This window comes from Monodelphis domestica, chromosome 2, assembly GCF_027887165.1.
Source record: "Monodelphis domestica isolate mMonDom1 chromosome 2, mMonDom1.pri, whole genome shotgun sequence".
Lineage (NCBI taxonomy): Eukaryota > Metazoa > Chordata > Mammalia > Didelphimorphia > Didelphidae > Monodelphis > Monodelphis domestica.
Window position 1 is genome coordinate 233,590,121 of NC_077228.1, and position 17,618 is coordinate 233,607,738.

A 17,618-nucleotide genomic window follows, 5' to 3' on the forward strand; every position below is an offset into this window, starting at 1 on the left:
CAGTTGCTGTCAATCCTTGGTTTCCCTTGCTTATACTTTTGAAACCAAGTGCAAGACTTTACATGATTTCCTACTGAATTTCATCTTATCAGATTCAACTTGATAATCAAGACTGTCAATATCCTTATGGAAGCTATTATTTTGTATAATACATTTTCCTTTCAGCTAAAATAAACTCCTCTGTTTAATTTTTACAAATCCTTCACAACCTAACCCAGCTTCAATTTATTTTTTGTACTTCATTGTATTTTACTCCTCCTTCCATACTCTGAAGCCCCCCTCACACATTGGCCTTTTTTTTTCTGTTTCTCAAAGAGGACATGTCATCTTTCTTTTTTGCCTTTGGACTGGCTGTCTCGATGCCAGGAATGCTTTCCCTCCTTATATCTGCTACCTGGCCTGCTTTGTTCACTTCAAGACTCAACTAAAATCCCACCTTCTACAAGGTACCTTTCCCAGGTCTCCTTAACTTTAGTGCTTTCCTTTGTAAACCTCAAATTTCCTTAGACTTATAATTGTTGAAAATTTCACCATTGGGATATTTCATACTTGGAAAATTTCTTACTGATAGTCTATTGGAATGGGAACTCCATTGGCATGGGAGGTTCCTTCTCTTCCCTTCTTAAGATTACTTTAGGACAGAAACCCTTTGCTGAACAATGGAAAGGACTTTGACCTATCAGAATTTGCCACTGAATGGTCAGCTTCACTACCTTCTAACATTAGCGCTCAAGGAGCAGAACTCATAGCTCTAAAACAAGCTTGTATAATTGCCAAGGATAAAAAGGCAACAATTTATACAGATTCTAGATATGCTTTCGGCATTTGTCACTCAGTCGGGATGCTATGGCTCCAAAGAGGATTTTTAACCTCAGCTGGAAAATCCATAGCTAATGCAGAAATTATTAATGAAGTTCTTTCTGCTCTCAAACTGCCTAAAGCCCTAGCTGTAGTTCATTGCTCTGCCCATCTGACCCTGTCTCTAGAGGAAATGACCGAGCAGATGCCGCTGCAAGACTAGCAGCCATAGAAGGACCTGGATTAATTTTAACATTAACAACCACTGATAATTTAAATTTATCACTCTCCTATAATGAAAAGGAAGTGGAAAAATGGAAACAAAAATTTAAAGCAAAACAAATTAATGGAGTATGGGTGTCATCTGAAGGAAAACCCCTGCTCCCTAGAAGTTTCTATAACCAAATTTGCCAATCTATTCATAAAAATGGTCATTTTGGCACCCAGGGCATCGTGGACTCTGTCAAGAGAGTATGGATAGCCCCTGGTATAACTACTGTAGCCTCTAAAGTATGTTCAGCCTGCCCTATTTGCCAGGCATATAACCAACATGCATATCGTGGAAAAGTCTTTGGGGACGTCCTCTGGCTTACACACCTTTTGAACATCTACAGATAGATTTCATTACAATGCCAAAAGCTGGACGTTATAAATTTTGTCTAGTAATTGTAGATCAACTAACCAGATGGCCGGAAGCATTTCCTACGACCCGAGCCACAGCAGATTTTGTTGCAAAGATACTTTTAAAAGAAATTATTCCTCGTTTTGGCCTACCAGCACGTATTGACTCCGATAGAGGGAGTCATTTTACCGATTCTGTCTTAAATCAAATATATTCTTGCTTGGGGATAACTCCAAAATTCCATGTTCCATATCACCCCCAGAGCTCAGGCCAAGTGGAGAGGATGAATAAAGAACTTAAGACTATGATTGGCAAATTATGCACTGAGGCCCATTTAAAATGGCCTGAAATTCTCCCTCTGGCCCTATTTTATCTTAGAAGCAGGCCTAGAGGAGACTTACATATTTCACCATTTGAGATGCTTTTTGGACATCCGCCTATACAGGCTAAGCCTTTCTCCCCGGCTTATACATCGCTATTAGGGGGAGATATTACTATTGCTTCCTATATACAGGAGTTACAGCACAAACTACGTGAACTTCATGAATCCGGAGCTGCAGTACAAGCTGGACCATTAGACTTTTCTCTGCATGACCTGAACCCAGGAGATAAAGTTTATATCAAGAATTTCAAGCGAACTGGAGCAACTGAACCTTCATGGGAAGGACCATTCCAAATATTATTAACTACTCCAACATCTATAAAGATTGGAGAAAGAGACTCTTGGATTCACTGCTCACATGTGAAGAAAGCATCTTCTGCTGAGACTGATTGACTCTATCCTATCATATGAATTGTGACTCTATCTTATCATAAGAATTGGAGGTAATAATCCATAGACAAATGGATGCTGTTTTTTTTTTTCAAGAATATATTGAATTACTGATTTTTTTTCTTATTTTTTCTTATTTCTTTTCTTTTATTTTTTATCAGAATATTTGATTTTTTTCTCATTTTTTGTACTGAAGGTACACATAATTAATATTAATATTTTTTCCCTGCAGTAATACAAGTTAATATATATACTCTTGCTATAATATCAATATATGCCTAAAAGCTTTAAACTATGGGAACCTGCCATTTATTGATAAAATATTATAGGACTGTGATTAATGTTTGTGTCTGATTCCAGGAAAAGGGATAAAAACAAGGAGCACAGACTAAACCTGAATAGTGCCAATAGAGCACACATGAAATATTAAAGTGAGACTCGAGGTTGCGACGCTTAACTTATGTTTAAGTCGTAGGACTTCCTTGTATCTACACTCTTTTTGAAATACTCAAACAAGTACAAAGCTTGACTATCATGCTGGCTCCCTATATCTCTGAAAGAAAAAAAAATCAGACAAGGGAATGACATTTCCCCATGAAAATAGAATTCTAATTCTTTCCTTCTTATATTATGGCAACTTCCTGTAGTCTTGGCTACAAATGGCTAAGTGAAATATTACTGTATTCTGTCCTACATACTTGTGGGATAGAAATTACTTTAAACTGGACCTATACAAGGTCTATTTTGAAATTTTCTTATGTTTTTGATTATTTTTCTATTCTTTTGATAATTGACACATACACCCCCATAACTGAACATTGCATTCTGAGCTAAACTTGATATTTTTTTTTAAATACTTACTTCAGGGGGGATTGTATTTTAATTTAAAATCTAAGAATTTTTGAATTTTTTTTTGTTTGAGATTATATTTTTATAAAAATCCAAGACTTTTGTTTAAGATTTTACTGTTATAAAAATTTTCAAAGATTTTGATTTTGTTCGAGAAAAGATCTTCAAGAAAGAAGCTTGAAACTTTTATATCCAGAGAATGAACTGTTGCAGAAAGATGCCAAAAACCTACACTTCATCAAGAAGATCAAGAATGAACTTTGGATGTGATTGATTGGACTGAACTTTTGATTGAACATTTATTGTAACATTTATGCCAAAAGGGACTGCCCCTAATTTGGTTTTCTGTCAATGCGCCTAGCAAACATTGGTTTTGCTTTCTTTTCTTTTCTATTTCCTCTCTCACTATTCTAATTTCTCCTAGAAAATTGAATATTGTGTATATCTTTAGTTAGAAGTGAATTTAGAACTACAAAATGATTATGTTAAATGATCAATGGGGAGACTAGTCTCCCAATGATCATCAGGGGGGATTGTAAACCTCAAATTTCCTTAGACTTATAATTGCTGAAAATTTCACCATTGGGATATTTCATACTTGGAAAATTTCTTACTGATAGTCTATTGGAATGGGAACTCCATTGGCATGGGAGGTTCCTTCTCTTCCCTTCTTAAGATTACTTTAGGACAGAAACCCTTAGCTGAACAATGGAAAGGACTTTGACCTATGCTTAAGCATAGAACAGGAATTTCTTTGAGTCTTGATTGATTTTAGAATTGATACAATGGAGATACTTGGAATAAATCTCCACCCTATTCAGTCCTAATAGGATTGAGTAAGGGCTGCAGCCTAGATCAAAATTTAATTATTCCAATCTCTACCATACTCAAGTTAACAGGATTTAGAAAGGGCTGTAACAAAGGAGTAAAGATTTAATCATTTGAAAAATATGACCTTCAACAGACATGTGCAAAAGCCAGAAACCTCTGGGCGGTCCTGGGTTAAGCGAGAGCCTCCATTGACAGGGAAATTGATGAAGAGTGATTGGTAGATGTGAGGACTGAGGGGAGGCAACTTGGATGGTGTCCTTAAAGATAGGAGGGTCTGGAGACTGGAGGTGGTTGAGTTTTTGGTCGGTGTGGTTCCTGGGCTCTGAGGAAGCTTGCTCTGCAGGAAGCTGAAGGTGGGGGCCTCTGAGACTGTTTCTCCATTTTGGACACGTGAGTAATAGGGACTGATCTCTTTTCTTTGCCTCAGCTATCTAAGGGCTTGGGCCTTTTGGCCCAGCCTAAACAGAAGGGGTATTTAAGCCCTATTCCCTTCTCTCCCCTTTCTTTCTCTATATATATCTCTAATTCCTTTCTTGCTCCTATTGTAATTAAACTCCAAAAAAGGCTGACGGCTGACTTGAGTTTTTCATTTAGGAATTACATAGCTGATTCCTTGGCGACCTTAAATTAATATATATCAGTCTTTTAAAGTGATTCCCTTGTAACACCTTCCAAGATAATCTCAAATTTATCTTGTATATATCGTTTGCATAAATTGCTTGTTTGTTTTTTCCCACACTGGACTGTGAGCATTTTGAGAACAGAGACTATTTTTGCATTCTTGATACTCTTTAATAACGCAGAAAGAGGTTGCTTTTTGCCCTACAGAGAAAGTATCTACATGGTTGTAAGAAATCATGAAGAATGAAATTGGAGAAGAGTTACAGAATCACAAATCTCAGAGAATGAAGCAGCCCTCAAGAAAACAAAGAAAATATGTATCTTACCTATGAGTGAGTTCAGAGAGGAATAAGAGCTGACTCTTCTCATCTTATCAATTGTCTCAAATGAAAGGATGTACTCTTCGTTTTCAGGGCTGCCCAAGGTGCTGCTTGCACTACTACTAGTGCTGAGATTGCCTGGGGAAAATGCAACAGAACCTCCAGCTGTCCAATAGCAAGGCAGGAAAGGAAAAAAAGTTAAATACTATTCTCTGGTAACCAACTGTTTAGTCTTATACAATGACATGCTTCTAAAGTAACTAACAGAAAGAAAAATGTTCTCTCATTCTCCACCCCCCCCCCCCATACACCCAGAGGGTATGCTTCTTTTGAAAAGAAATGCATTCCCAATAAACACTGTATATACTTAGTATCTACTAATTATAAGTTAGAGGGTATGGATTATCCTCTGGTAGTTAAAATGTGTCATCAAGATGGATTTGTTTTATTGTTGAACACATAGGTCATTCTAGAGTTTAATTATAATTACTCTGGAAAAAGCAGACAACTGATAACTGGTAGGGAGATACTATGTATGTAGTTGGCTAGTAAAAATGTTAGCAGATGGCATTTCCTGGCCATAGTAGAGAAAAGGTAAATAGAAAGGACCATATGAATTTAGAAAAAGTAGTAAAGATAAATAAACCCCTTTCAACACAGAAAATTCTATTGTCTTACATTCTTCTGTCAAGCTCAGATTCTGCAAAGACTTGTTCAAACTTCTTGCTGTAGTAACTGCTCTAATATTTCCATAGGAGCTGACTGAGCGAAGTCTAGGTGTACATGGACCATCTCGCACAGGTGTCAAACTGCCTCCCTCTAGTTGAAAAAAAAAACACACAGGAGAAAAATGGGTAAATAGTTGACTTAAACATATTGAAGTCTATTTTCTAACTGGTCAAAGATATTAAGGATTCTGAGGTGGCAACAATTATAGAGATGTAAGATTCTTGGAGAAACAAATGGTTATTGCCAGATTCAAGTGTGGGAAGTACCTGATACTTGTCATATGCTCTTTAACAAAGCAAAAAAGCTCAGTGATTAAGAAGGATAAAAATGGAAAAAACCCACAAATTTTGTACCTCTGAGAGAGATCTATTATCCTTATCTACTAAGAGTTGGCATAGTTATTTCTGGGATAGATGACCTCTAAGGAAAACAGTATGCTATAGGAAGTGCTATTAATGATGAAGATAGAGGTTAATTTCTCTTTGAATCACTCTTTAACCCAGCATAGTATACAGCCTTAATGTTCTGGCTGGGTTTCAAGTCTGCTAGTTGTAATCTGCCTCTCTAAATTTCACTGGATGTTTTAGCTAGACAAGTTTATTTGTTTTCTGTTTTCCAGAGTTACTAAAAACAATGGTACTGGTAGAAAACAGCTGTTTATCCTCACTGCAGAGAGAGGTCGATTTTAGAAGCAAGGGCAGTTTTACTTGTCCTTTGAGATCCTTTTAAGAATGAAATGTAAATGTTAAAGATGATTATAATCTGCAGTTAGAAGGACAAATGGAAGGAAAAGATAGCTTTCTAACATGATACACAGCCTCAGACAATGGAATGATTAAAACAGTCATCACAGGAAGAGTTCAATTTTCTCTTCCTTAAGTTCTTGTTGTGGCAGTTATCCTTAGAGATTTTTCACAATATGCAATTTTTAAAATGACATTAAATAAGGAAAAATAAGGAGGTCAGTGGCAATTCTTTTTCTTCCCTAAATGAAGCCAAACACATGAGAATAAGGAGAAGAAAGAAAATAGCATATGGAACAGCTGGTGAATATTTCAAAGCTAGACAAATACTCAAAAAACCTCTGAACACACCATTCTCCTGAAGTAGGGGTTAGTAAGAGTAAACTCATAAGAAGGCAGCTTTTTTTGTGGTCCAGGGTAGTTGTTTCAGAGTAACCATAGTTCTAGGCAGGTCAGAGTTATTCAAAATGACACAAAGCATGGAGATATACCTGTGGCAGCTGGAGAAGGCAAAGGGTAGTTCTTTTCTTCTTCAATGAATTGCAAGGCTACTGTGCAGAAATTGCTCTCATATTGAACCACAAGATGACTCAGAGCTACCACCAGTTCCTGAAGAGAGGGAGAAGGAAAATAACACTTATCTGTGGCTTAAATGATTGGCTTGGAAGGAACTCCCATTGTGGGACCAGTCTAATTTAGCCAATAGACTGGGCTAGCGGCTTGACTTCAAGGAGCTGAGAAACTAACTAAAAACAAAATCAAGATTAAAACATAAATGCACAGTTTGAGTTGGAAACACAAGACTTGGCCTTTGCAATTGAAACAACTTTGCTACACCGTATAACAACTGTCATGAAAAGGAATCTCTGAAAACTAAAATGTTATTGAGATAATAGTTATCTGCATAGAACAACTCTCCAAGGAGACAATGGCATCATACCCAATTTAGAGCACCCTTATTAGTGGCAGGCTTTGAAGAGCACAATTGGCAAATTCTAAATGGAGATGTTAATTTGAATTATATACATATAGAGTAGAGAAGGGAATAGACCTCAAAGCCCAATGTTTAATTCTGTGACTCAAATGGCAAAAATTTTGTATTTATTAGAATGGACATATTGTATTCATTTTTTAAACCAAGCATATCTAAAACAAAGTTGTAGAAACAATATGTGAGTGTTGTGTATCTTAAAACTTTCTAAGATTCCTAAGGCCAAAGAGATAATTGAGAAGCCCTAAAATATGAAACTGTTCTTTAAAATCATTAACTTTGGTGTCAAGAAAAATTCTTACTGTATCTCTAACTTTAGAAAAGAGAGTACTGCAACAAGGACCTTTCAAGATAATAGTCATACAAGATATAAATTTGAAAGTGGTAGAAATTATAGTGATATTCTTCTTTAGATATTTGATTATATTTAAGATATTAATCAAACTTTATTTCATCACCTTTTTCCTTTGTATTTAGGAAAACATACAAAAGATAGGTTCTTTATATCAAAGACTTCAAGAAATAACTGAATATTTGAGAAGATAATTTGGCAGTCACAAAGCCAAGAAAAAATTCTATCATAGTAAATTCTACTTCTCATTGAAAAAAAAGCAAAAATCATGAAGTGATCCCATTCCATTCATAGTTTTAATTATGTATGTCTCAGCATGGCAAGTTGAAAGGCCTGAAAGATTTTTTCTGCCAGCTAAAGGCTGGTAAGAATAGGCTTATTTGACACAAATTCTGAGCAATTAATTTAATAACAACTCATATTAATATGGTGCATTGAGATTTGCCCAAGTGCTTCCCTTTTAAGAATCCTTGGAGGTAGAGGTAGTATAGCAATTGTTCTAAAAAATGATGATGCGTATTGAATGCTAGAGGAACGAGAGTCACTTCTAGGATCTCTCTGACAGAGAAAATGAAATTCTGATGAAATGTAATCTCTGACAAACTAAATACCTTCCTACAACTATAAGATATATGTGGGGTGCAGATGGAGAGAAGGCTGTTTTATAACTGAGTAGGAAAAATATTTTTCTTTAATTTTATTAAGACCATTTTCTGTGAGTTTGTTCTTTTCTTCTATTCATCTTAAAACTTATTGACACATTTCCTATGCTCTCCTCCTTTCCTCTTATTTCTTGTAAGGTAGTCCTCTTTGCCAAGAGCAAACCTTCTACATGTACCCTTAATCAGACCCTCATCTATTATTTCCATCAGATTGTCTCCTGAATCAATGCCTCTCTCTGTGATCTTCAACAACCTCTCCTGTTGGTTTCTTTCTTATTGCCTTTATACATTCCTTCCTGACTTTCTCATCTTTAAATACATTTCGAGAAATTGTCATCTCCCCAAGCCATTGTCCTCTAGTTCTACTTTCCTTCTAATCAATGGTCAATACTGAATGTTGGGGATACAAATACAGACTGTTCCTCCTCTCAAGGAACTTATAATTGAATAGGGGAAGACAAGAACCAAAAGGAAATTAATAAAGTAAGGAGGAGAGGAAGAACAGTATTTATCTCTGAGGCATGATGAAGAAACCAGGCAGAAAAGTTCCAAAGTAGTATAGCCAGGTGAGAAATGAGAAGATGTCTGAAATGGAGCTCTCTACTTAACTTCTAGAAAAAGCAGTCTCTGCTTCCTGCTACTCTTTCATTAGTTCTTCACAATTTGTTTTCCTACTGCATCATTCAATTGTGACTGCTCTTCCCAGTCATCAATGAGCTCTTGCCATATATGATACTATCTTTTGGGGCTCTTCTTGAGTTCTCTGTTGCATGTCATTGTTGACCAGGCTTTCCTCTTGGATGTTCTATATATCTAGACTGTTTCTCCTCTGATAGATGTACCTTTTAAACCCAGCTATCTTGGAGAAAATTGAATGAGACAAAACACAGAATTTATTACATGCCCCCAAAACACTTGTTTTTCAAACTTCCCTATTTTTGTGGAAGGCATTACTATTTTTCCAGTTTCTCAGATTCAGATTCAAATGTCCCCTCTCCCTTGGCATACATATCTGCTCAGTGGCCAAACTTTGCTGTGTCTTCCTTCATAACATCTCATGCATCTAATTCCTTCCTGCCTACTCACACAAACCCCAACTTAGGGCAGGCCCTCATCACCTCCTATTTGGACTACTGCAATATACTATTTATTCATCTCCCTGCCTCATCTTTCCACACTCTAGTATAACATTTACACTACTACCAAAGTGATTTTCTGTAAGCACAGACATACACATCATTCTCTTACTAAAAAACTCCAATGTTCCCATTACTTCTTTTCTTATTATTACTTATGAGAAAAATGTAAACTCATCTGTTTAGTTTTTAAAGCTTTTCCATAACCTATATTTCCATCCTCATTATATATTACGTTATTTCCTGAACTCTCTGTCATAATCAAATTGGCCTTCTCTCTATTCCTCAAGTTGGGTAGCCCTTTCTTATCTTTCTGTCTTTACAGCATCCCTTCACTTTGCCTAGGAGACACTCTTTTCTTTGCCTCATCTTCAGAATCCATCTTCTCCTTTATGACTCAGCTGAGAAAACACTATCAACATAAACTCTTTGCTGATGTGGCAACTTTTAGTGCTCTCATCCTTAAATACTTTGTATTTATCCTCTTTATATTTATTCCACATATTCTTACATGTGTACTTGTCTACATTAGAGTGTAAGTTCTTGAAAGTAGGGATTTATTTGCATTTGTAATGTTTACCACAGTGCTTACCATACAGGAGGTGATGGAAACAAAAAGATATGTAATTTTAAAATGATTTTTATTTTGTTCTACTCAACTGTGCTATTGTCGAAGTGTTGTGTTTTTATTATTAGAAGGAAATATAAAGCTCTCTTTCTCAAACACAAACACTGATGCAATGAAAGTTTGTTTCCTGGCATAAAAGTCCATTGGCATTTAGGAACAGGTAGCTTCACTTCTATTCTTGATATATTCATTGGTCATTCATACCTTTATAATATCTTAGGCTAGATTAAAAGTTTGAGATAATATGAATTTACTAGATTCCTCTTTCAGGGCTCCCACATTAAAGATATAAACTTGAACAAATAAGGTATATTCATTTTAGGGGAGAATAACAGCAAATGATGACTGAAGTCAGTATGATATGTAGACAGCTTCAGAAGTCAGGAAGACCAGGGTTCAGTTTCTACTACTGATCCACTGGCTGTAAGACTATGGCCAAGCACTTAAGTGTTCAATACCAAAGCAAACTCTGCATATTACAATTGGTAGAGGAGTGGCCTATTCAAATAGAAATAATACATCAGCCCCATCCTCCTCCCAAAATACCCCAACCCCAAAACTTTTCCCTTTCTCAAATGGGACACTACTTATTTTATGAGAAAGGACAACTATATATCTCTTTTATTAGAATAAAACCTTGAGGATAAGAAAGAGACAAACTCTTTGGCTTAAGAAAGGATAAAGATATGGCAAAATTCTGATTTAAGGGGGAGGGTGTTTGATTCATTGGATATGTTTCATGGATGCAGTGAACAGATGATTTATAACAGGTAGATTCCTTCATCTTCTAGACCAAATTGGGAATGGCAAAACAGGTACCAACAAAGGAGATGACTCTAGCTACTGGTCTGATATCTGAGGTACTGAGAAAATCTCTTTATCACAATTATGAAGAGTCAAATATGTGCCCTTGAAGAGAGTAAAGGAGGAGAAGCATATCATCAGTCTATTGTCCCCTTCATAATGTTTGGGGAAAACAACTAAATCTCTATTTAGTGAAGTTGTCATGCTTCTTCCCCTATTCCCCTAGTGTGCTTCCTCCCTAAAGGCTGGCACAAACTTCATGTTACCAGTAACAAATTAATATTTAATATTTAATTTATAATTCAAGGCCTCCTAATGTAAAACTCAGCCATCATAACAGAGATAAAACAAAATAATATAATGGAGTATGGGGCACATATTTTGTTTCTAAGAAAAATAACACCAAGTTAGAACTGGATTCCTAAAAGAATGGGCTCTGACTCAGACAGTGATCGACTCAGCTGCTTTGATTCCTGTATTCTCTTCAAGCATACAGCAGTCTCCTAACTGAGGCTGAGAAAAATCTACTTACATTTCAAATCAGTTTGGGTTCAAAGCAGGTATTTGGTTAAGGAAGATAAAATTATGCTCAGGAGAGAAGAACTTAATGTCTTTGATACTTGTCTGTTATCTTGCTATACTTATTTATGTGGGTTTAGATGGAAATAAAATAAAAATGGTAAAACTGCAGGTGTTAAATAAAAGTAAGTTCATGCAGGGAATGGACTTTGTCTAAAATCATTCCCACTCACTTCCAAGATCAAAAATAAAATCATTTGTTTAGTATTCAAAGTACTTTATAATCTAGTCTCTATACTTCCTTCACTTCCCACTTTTCCATTCTTATATCTTGCACTTCTGGTGGACTGAGTGATCTAGTGACACTGGTCTCCTGGCTCTTCCTCCCAAACAATTCTTTATCTCCCCATTTTGGGCCTTTTGGTTGTCACCCATGTGGGGAATATTCTCCCTTCTCATTTCTTCCTCCTGGCTTCCGTCAAGTCACAGATAAAATCTCACTTTCTATAGAAGCTTTTCCTAATCTCTCACCTTCCCTGAGACTCCATTCCAGAAGTTTGAGGTCCATGGGAGTCCATGGAATATTGCATAAATTTTCAGACTTTTTCCAAGTATTGATTAGTTTTGCTGATTGATTTTTCTCTTCTTCCTCTTTCCTTTTCTTTTTTCTTTCTTTAAGGCCCTGAGGCAGCCACTTCTTCTTTGAAGCAGAGAAGAGAGTTCTAGGGAGTATATGACAACTCAGGCATAAAAGTGAATAGCTGATGGGACCACCAAATTTCAAATCTCCAGTGGGTCACTGAAAGCAGAGTTCCTTAAGGCTTTTGATTCTTGCTAATCCTCTTATATTTGACTTACCTTCCTAACCATAGGGCTTCCATCATTGATAAGCTGAGCCAACATCATAGCCACATTGTGATCAATGGTGGTAGAGTGATCAGTCCTCTCTGTAGAGTTACCCACAAAAGTGCCGAGGGCAAAGACTGCAGCACAACGAACCTGAAAAGCCAAGGGGAGAAAACAGTTAAGGGCTACTCTCTACCGTTTCCTACTTTCTGGATTTGGATCTCTTTCAGATATTCTTCTCATTTAATTTAATTCAACTCAACTTAACATATAATGAGTCCTATTTTATGTTCCAAGGTGGCAAAAACCTTCACATAAACAATATGGTCTTTGTGCTTGAGCACTAGAAAATTGTTATACACTTAGAAATCACACAACTAAAATTATTGCACTGTAATATTGCAGTATAATATTAAGTGAAAAAAATTTTGGTACCTATAAGCACTATAGGAAGTTTGGACAGGAAGTAAAGAGCTCATATGAGCAGCAGATATGTGAAAGACTTTATGGAAAAGCTGGAACTTGAATAGGCCCTTCAAGAATGGATAAAAATATGAATAAGCTTAAAGATGAATAGAATATCTGTGTGTGTATGCATGTGCATGCATGAGTAGGTGAAACAACACACACACGAACCTGCCTGGAAGCCAGAATTATCTTTTTAAAGGCACAGTTATTATTCCCTCTTTAAGAAATCTCAGTAGCTCACTATAGGCTATAGAAAACAAACAAACAAACAAAAAAAAAACACAAACTTGTGAGCTTGGCATTTAAAGCCTTCACAATTTGACTCCAGGTTATCTTTCTAGGCTTATTTCATATCACATCTCCCCTGACCATACTCTATATAAATTCATCCAAATTGGCCAAGTTATTGTTTCCTGAATTCAGCATTCCATCTTCTGTCTTCATTTCTAGTGTCAACACTAGCTGGGCAATTTAGAATTGGCTACTCTCCTAGATGCCTATGTAGTTTAATCTGGTCATCACTTTCTGTTGCTTTTTTTAACTGACAACAGTCAAGAAAGCCTCCCTGTTTCTCCAATTATAACTTTAAAGATTAAGTGTCTATGAGGGACCCCAGAGCCCTGGGGGTGGATAAGGAGAGGAGAAACTATTCCTCTTTTCATTTGATAGACACTCTGGAGCGGATGAGTAAGTATATTACTCATATACTTTTAATCCCCTTAGGCAATTATAACACTCATAAGATTCCAAAGGAGACACTTGGAAGTGGGGGTATTGTAGGCTAGGCTTTACTCAGGTCAGTCTGGTAGTTCAGATTCTAGATAGAAATAAAATGAGATGATGCAGACTATCTAACAATTAATAAAAGGAAAATGGCCTAATATGGAAAGGCTAGTCCACTGCAATTAATTCAGACGATGTAATGTACAGAGTGCCAGGCTTAAAGTTTGAAAGTTCAAACTAAGTTCAAATTCTTTCTTACACTAGCTATGTCACTTTTCTCAAGTCATGTAACTTCTTTTGCCTCAGTTTCCTAGTCTGTAAAATGGGGATAATAATAGCACCTATCAACCAGATTTGTGAGGATCATGTGAGAGAATAATTGTAAAGCACAGCACAGTGTGTAGAACTGCTATATAAATGTTAGTTATTATTACTCAATCTGGATGTAGATTTGGAAAATCAATCTCAATTCTTTTAGTATGCATAGAATGTTCTCTCATATTTTTTTGAACACAAGTCTTTTGTGTGTGTGTGTGTGTGTGTGTGTGTGTGTGTGTGTGTGTGTGTGTATGTGTGTGTTTCTACTTTCCTGATCTAATACAGATACTGGTCTATCAAAAAATCATGCATTTGCAGCTAAATATAGGAACTTAAACAGGTAGGAGAAAAACTGATTCTTCCTCTCATTTTAAAATTCTTCATATTCACGAGATTTCCTATTTTAATCACTTCAGTGAGTGGCCTTTATTTAATTCCATATTCCAAACTTTCAGATCATGTATAAATTATATAGGTGGCTCTGAAGCGTATAAATAGATCCTCAAGGATCAGGATGAATGATATTTCTTTTCTTTTTGAAAAATTATATATATATATGTGTGTGTGTATTCAAAATACTTGTAAAACAACTTTTAACAAAACATACTTTCACATCAGATACATTGCAAAATAAAACAAAGACACCCTGCCCCTCAAGAAAAATAAAGTAAAAAAAAAGTATGTTTTTATCTGCATTCAGACTATAATCAGTTATCACTCTAGAGGTAGATCATTCTTCCTCTCATTTTAAAATTCTTCAAATTCATGAGATTTCCTACTCTAAATCACTTCAGTGAGTGGCCTTTATTTAATCCCGTATTCCAAACTTTCAGATCATGTAAAAATTATATAGGTGGCTCTGAAGTGTATAAAGAGATCCTCAAGGATCAGGATGAATGATATTTCTTTTCTTTTTGAAAATTTATATATATATATGTGTGTGTGTATGTATTCAAAATACTTGTAAAACAATTTTTAACAAAACATACTTTCAATCAGATACATTACAAAATAAAATAAAGACACCTAGCCCCTCAAGAAATAATAAAGTAAAAAAAAAGTATGTTTTTATCTGCATTCAGACTATAATCAGTTATCATTCTGGAGGTAGATAATTTTTTTTTCCTTCTAAGTCCTTTGGAACTGTCTTAGGTCACTGTATTGCTGAGAATAGCAAGGTCATTCACAATTGATCACTGTACAATATTGCTGTTGTGTTACAATGCTCTTGTGGTTTTGCTCACTTTACTTTGCCTCAGTTTAAGTCTTTCCAGGTTTTTTTGAAAGCATCCTGCTCATCATTTCTTATAGCACAATGGTACTGAATCACAATCATATACCACAACTTGTTCAGTCATTCCTAAGATGATGGGTATACCCTTAATTTTCAATTCTTTACCACCACAAAAGAGAGTTCCTATAAATATTTTTGTATACAAATTGGCCCTTTTACCCTTTTTTTGATCTCTTTGGGATACAGAACTATTAGTGGTATTGCTGAGTCATAGAATGCACAGTTCTAAAGCCCTTTGGGCATAGTTTCAAATGATGCATGGTATTTCTAACTCAAAAAATTTTTTTGAATATTTTTTCTGAAGCAGCTTAGTAAAAAGATAGGGTGGGTAGATTGAGATAGGTAAAGTATAGCAAGATGAGATAGGATGATAAAGATGACCTAAAGGGTAGTGTCTGAGAGATTGTCATAGGATATCATGTCACTTAGAAATTCAAGTACAGTATACAGGGTTATATATTATTTGTGCCTTTCTTTGTAGCTCTAAAAATAATAACTTTTTATTAAGTATGGGAACGTACATCAATCTTCTTGTTCTAAGCCAAGATTTCCCATCATCTCTGCATTTTCTCTTTCTAGATATACTGATTGCTGTTGAGTTGCTGTCAGTGAATGTTTTAACATCTTCATAAGAAATACTCTCATTTTGGGGGTGATCTGTCAGGGAGGTGAAACATGGCTTCATTTAGATTCCTCCAAGGTCATGTTAGGTTTGCTGATTTAGACAAATGATCCTGAAGAATTTTCACTGAAATGTTTGGTAAATCCTGATGAACAGACATTGCTTTTTCAAGGGCTTGAGCGAATTTTATTCTATTGTAATATAAGTGGGATAAGTCTGAACACCCAAGAATGCACATCAAAACTAGAACTTATCAAATATGCAGGAATTTTATCTAGAAAGGATTGAATTTTATTTGCTTTCTTAACCAAAAACTCAGTGAGCTATACAATTCTAATTGTAGCCCACAGACATTTTAAACTTTTTTTTTTAATTACAGAGGGATGTGGAAAATAGAATCAGTAAAATGACTCTTAGGAAACTGGATGTAACATTTTGTGTTATTTTCTAAAGATAAATTAGGGTACAACTGTTACTCATTTCCTTTCTAGTAGGAAAAGTGAGTGCATGACCTTAGGTATGTTAACTCAGTTTTTTCATCTGCACAATGGAGATAATTCTTCTCCCTACCCTCAGGGAACATAAATTAGGTCTTTTTAAAAGAACATTGAGTTCTTGGGATGAAATCTAACTCACAGTAACAACCCTTACCAATACCTAAACAACTAGCAACCTTCTGGGGTACACCCTAGGAATAACAAGAATCCAAGACCTAGTGAAATGACTCAAAAATCTGTTTGTGAGTTGTTTGCCACCTCAAACTCAGTATATCCAAATAAGCTATGTTATTTCCTGTGTGTCATGTCACAGTCCAGAATCTAGTTGCTCACTCATAAAATGAAAAATTAATAAGACTTTCTTTAAGGTCTATATTAGCATCATTAATCTATGACTTTTCATCTAAAACTGAACTCAGCATCTTTCTCCTTTACTCTCATCAATTTCCTAATTTTTTATTAATGGTTTAGTGATTCTGTAGTTGCTAGAACTCTGAACCTTTTCTCAGTCTAATTTTACAAGTTTCCCTGCCTCTATCTTCTTTCCTCTTTAAGTGACCCTTCACAAGAGCTTCTTAATCTTTTTTTGGGGGGGGTGGAGGGAAGAGTAGGAGTTATAGCCTTCTACAGCAATCTGATAATAACTATGGAAGGAGCTCATCTGGAAAAAAAAATACATAGGATCACACCTGAAAGCATTTATATTCAAATAGTCGTCAAAATATTTTAAAAATGTTTAATAAAAAAAGTTCACCGGTTAAAAGTCTAGGCTTTACTATCCATTAATTTCATATTAATATTAAAATGTAGATGTTATCAAGTCATTTCCATTATTTAGGAATCTCTAAGGTTTCTATTTTCTATAGGATAAAGGTCATACTTCTTAGCTAGGCATTAAGACTCCATAATACAGTTGTCAACACAGAATTCAATCCTATCCATTTTAAACTGCCTAATGTTTGTTCTTAAACTGCAACCACGCCAGTTTATACCATCCCAGGGACATTGGTAGCCTTTGCCTATGCTGGTTCTCCTGCATGAAATGTTGGAGTAAATTATAAGCATTGAGGGAAGCCTGTGCTAAGGCTCTGTGATGAGATGAAGTGTCTTGTATGAGGAGTAGAAAGACCAATTTAGTTGAACTTTAGAATTCAAGAAGGTGAAAATGAATGGAAAGAAGAAAGCTAGATATAACTTTTTAAGATGTAATATATCTTAACCTAAAATCAGCTGGCTCTTCAAGGGTAAAACAAAATACTGCTTTTTAAGAGTGGAATGGTTTGTAGGCTAGGGAATCAGGAAGCAAATATATAATCAACTTGTCTGTCATTTCCCAAGAATTTTGAAAGCTTTCAAACTACAGAAACCAATTTTAATCTGAGAAAAAAAAGATTTAACCTTCAATCTAATTTTATCCTCTTGAAAGAACTAGAGATAACTTGAGATTTACATAATACCTGATCGCTTTAGGCC

The 17,618-nt window shown here is 35.5% G+C and overlaps 1 protein-coding gene across 3 annotated transcripts in view; it reads right to left on the reverse strand.

Annotated features, from left to right (window-relative positions):
* The window catches only part of RPTOR (regulatory associated protein of MTOR complex 1), a 569,750-nt gene that overhangs the window by 145,826 nt on the left and 406,306 nt on the right, over nucleotides 1–17,618 (reverse strand). For all 3 annotated transcript variants that reach the window (XM_056817367.1, XM_056817369.1, XM_056817370.1), the window contains 4 exons: nucleotides 12,236–12,376; nucleotides 6,777–6,894; nucleotides 5,492–5,632; nucleotides 4,820–4,978 (listed from right to left, as the gene is read on the reverse strand). In XM_056817367.1, the coding sequence (XP_056673345.1) occupies nucleotides 4,820–4,978; nucleotides 5,492–5,632; nucleotides 6,777–6,894; nucleotides 12,236–12,376 (559 nt within the window). The remainder of the gene's footprint in view (nucleotides 1–4,819; nucleotides 4,979–5,491; nucleotides 5,633–6,776; nucleotides 6,895–12,235; nucleotides 12,377–17,618) is intronic.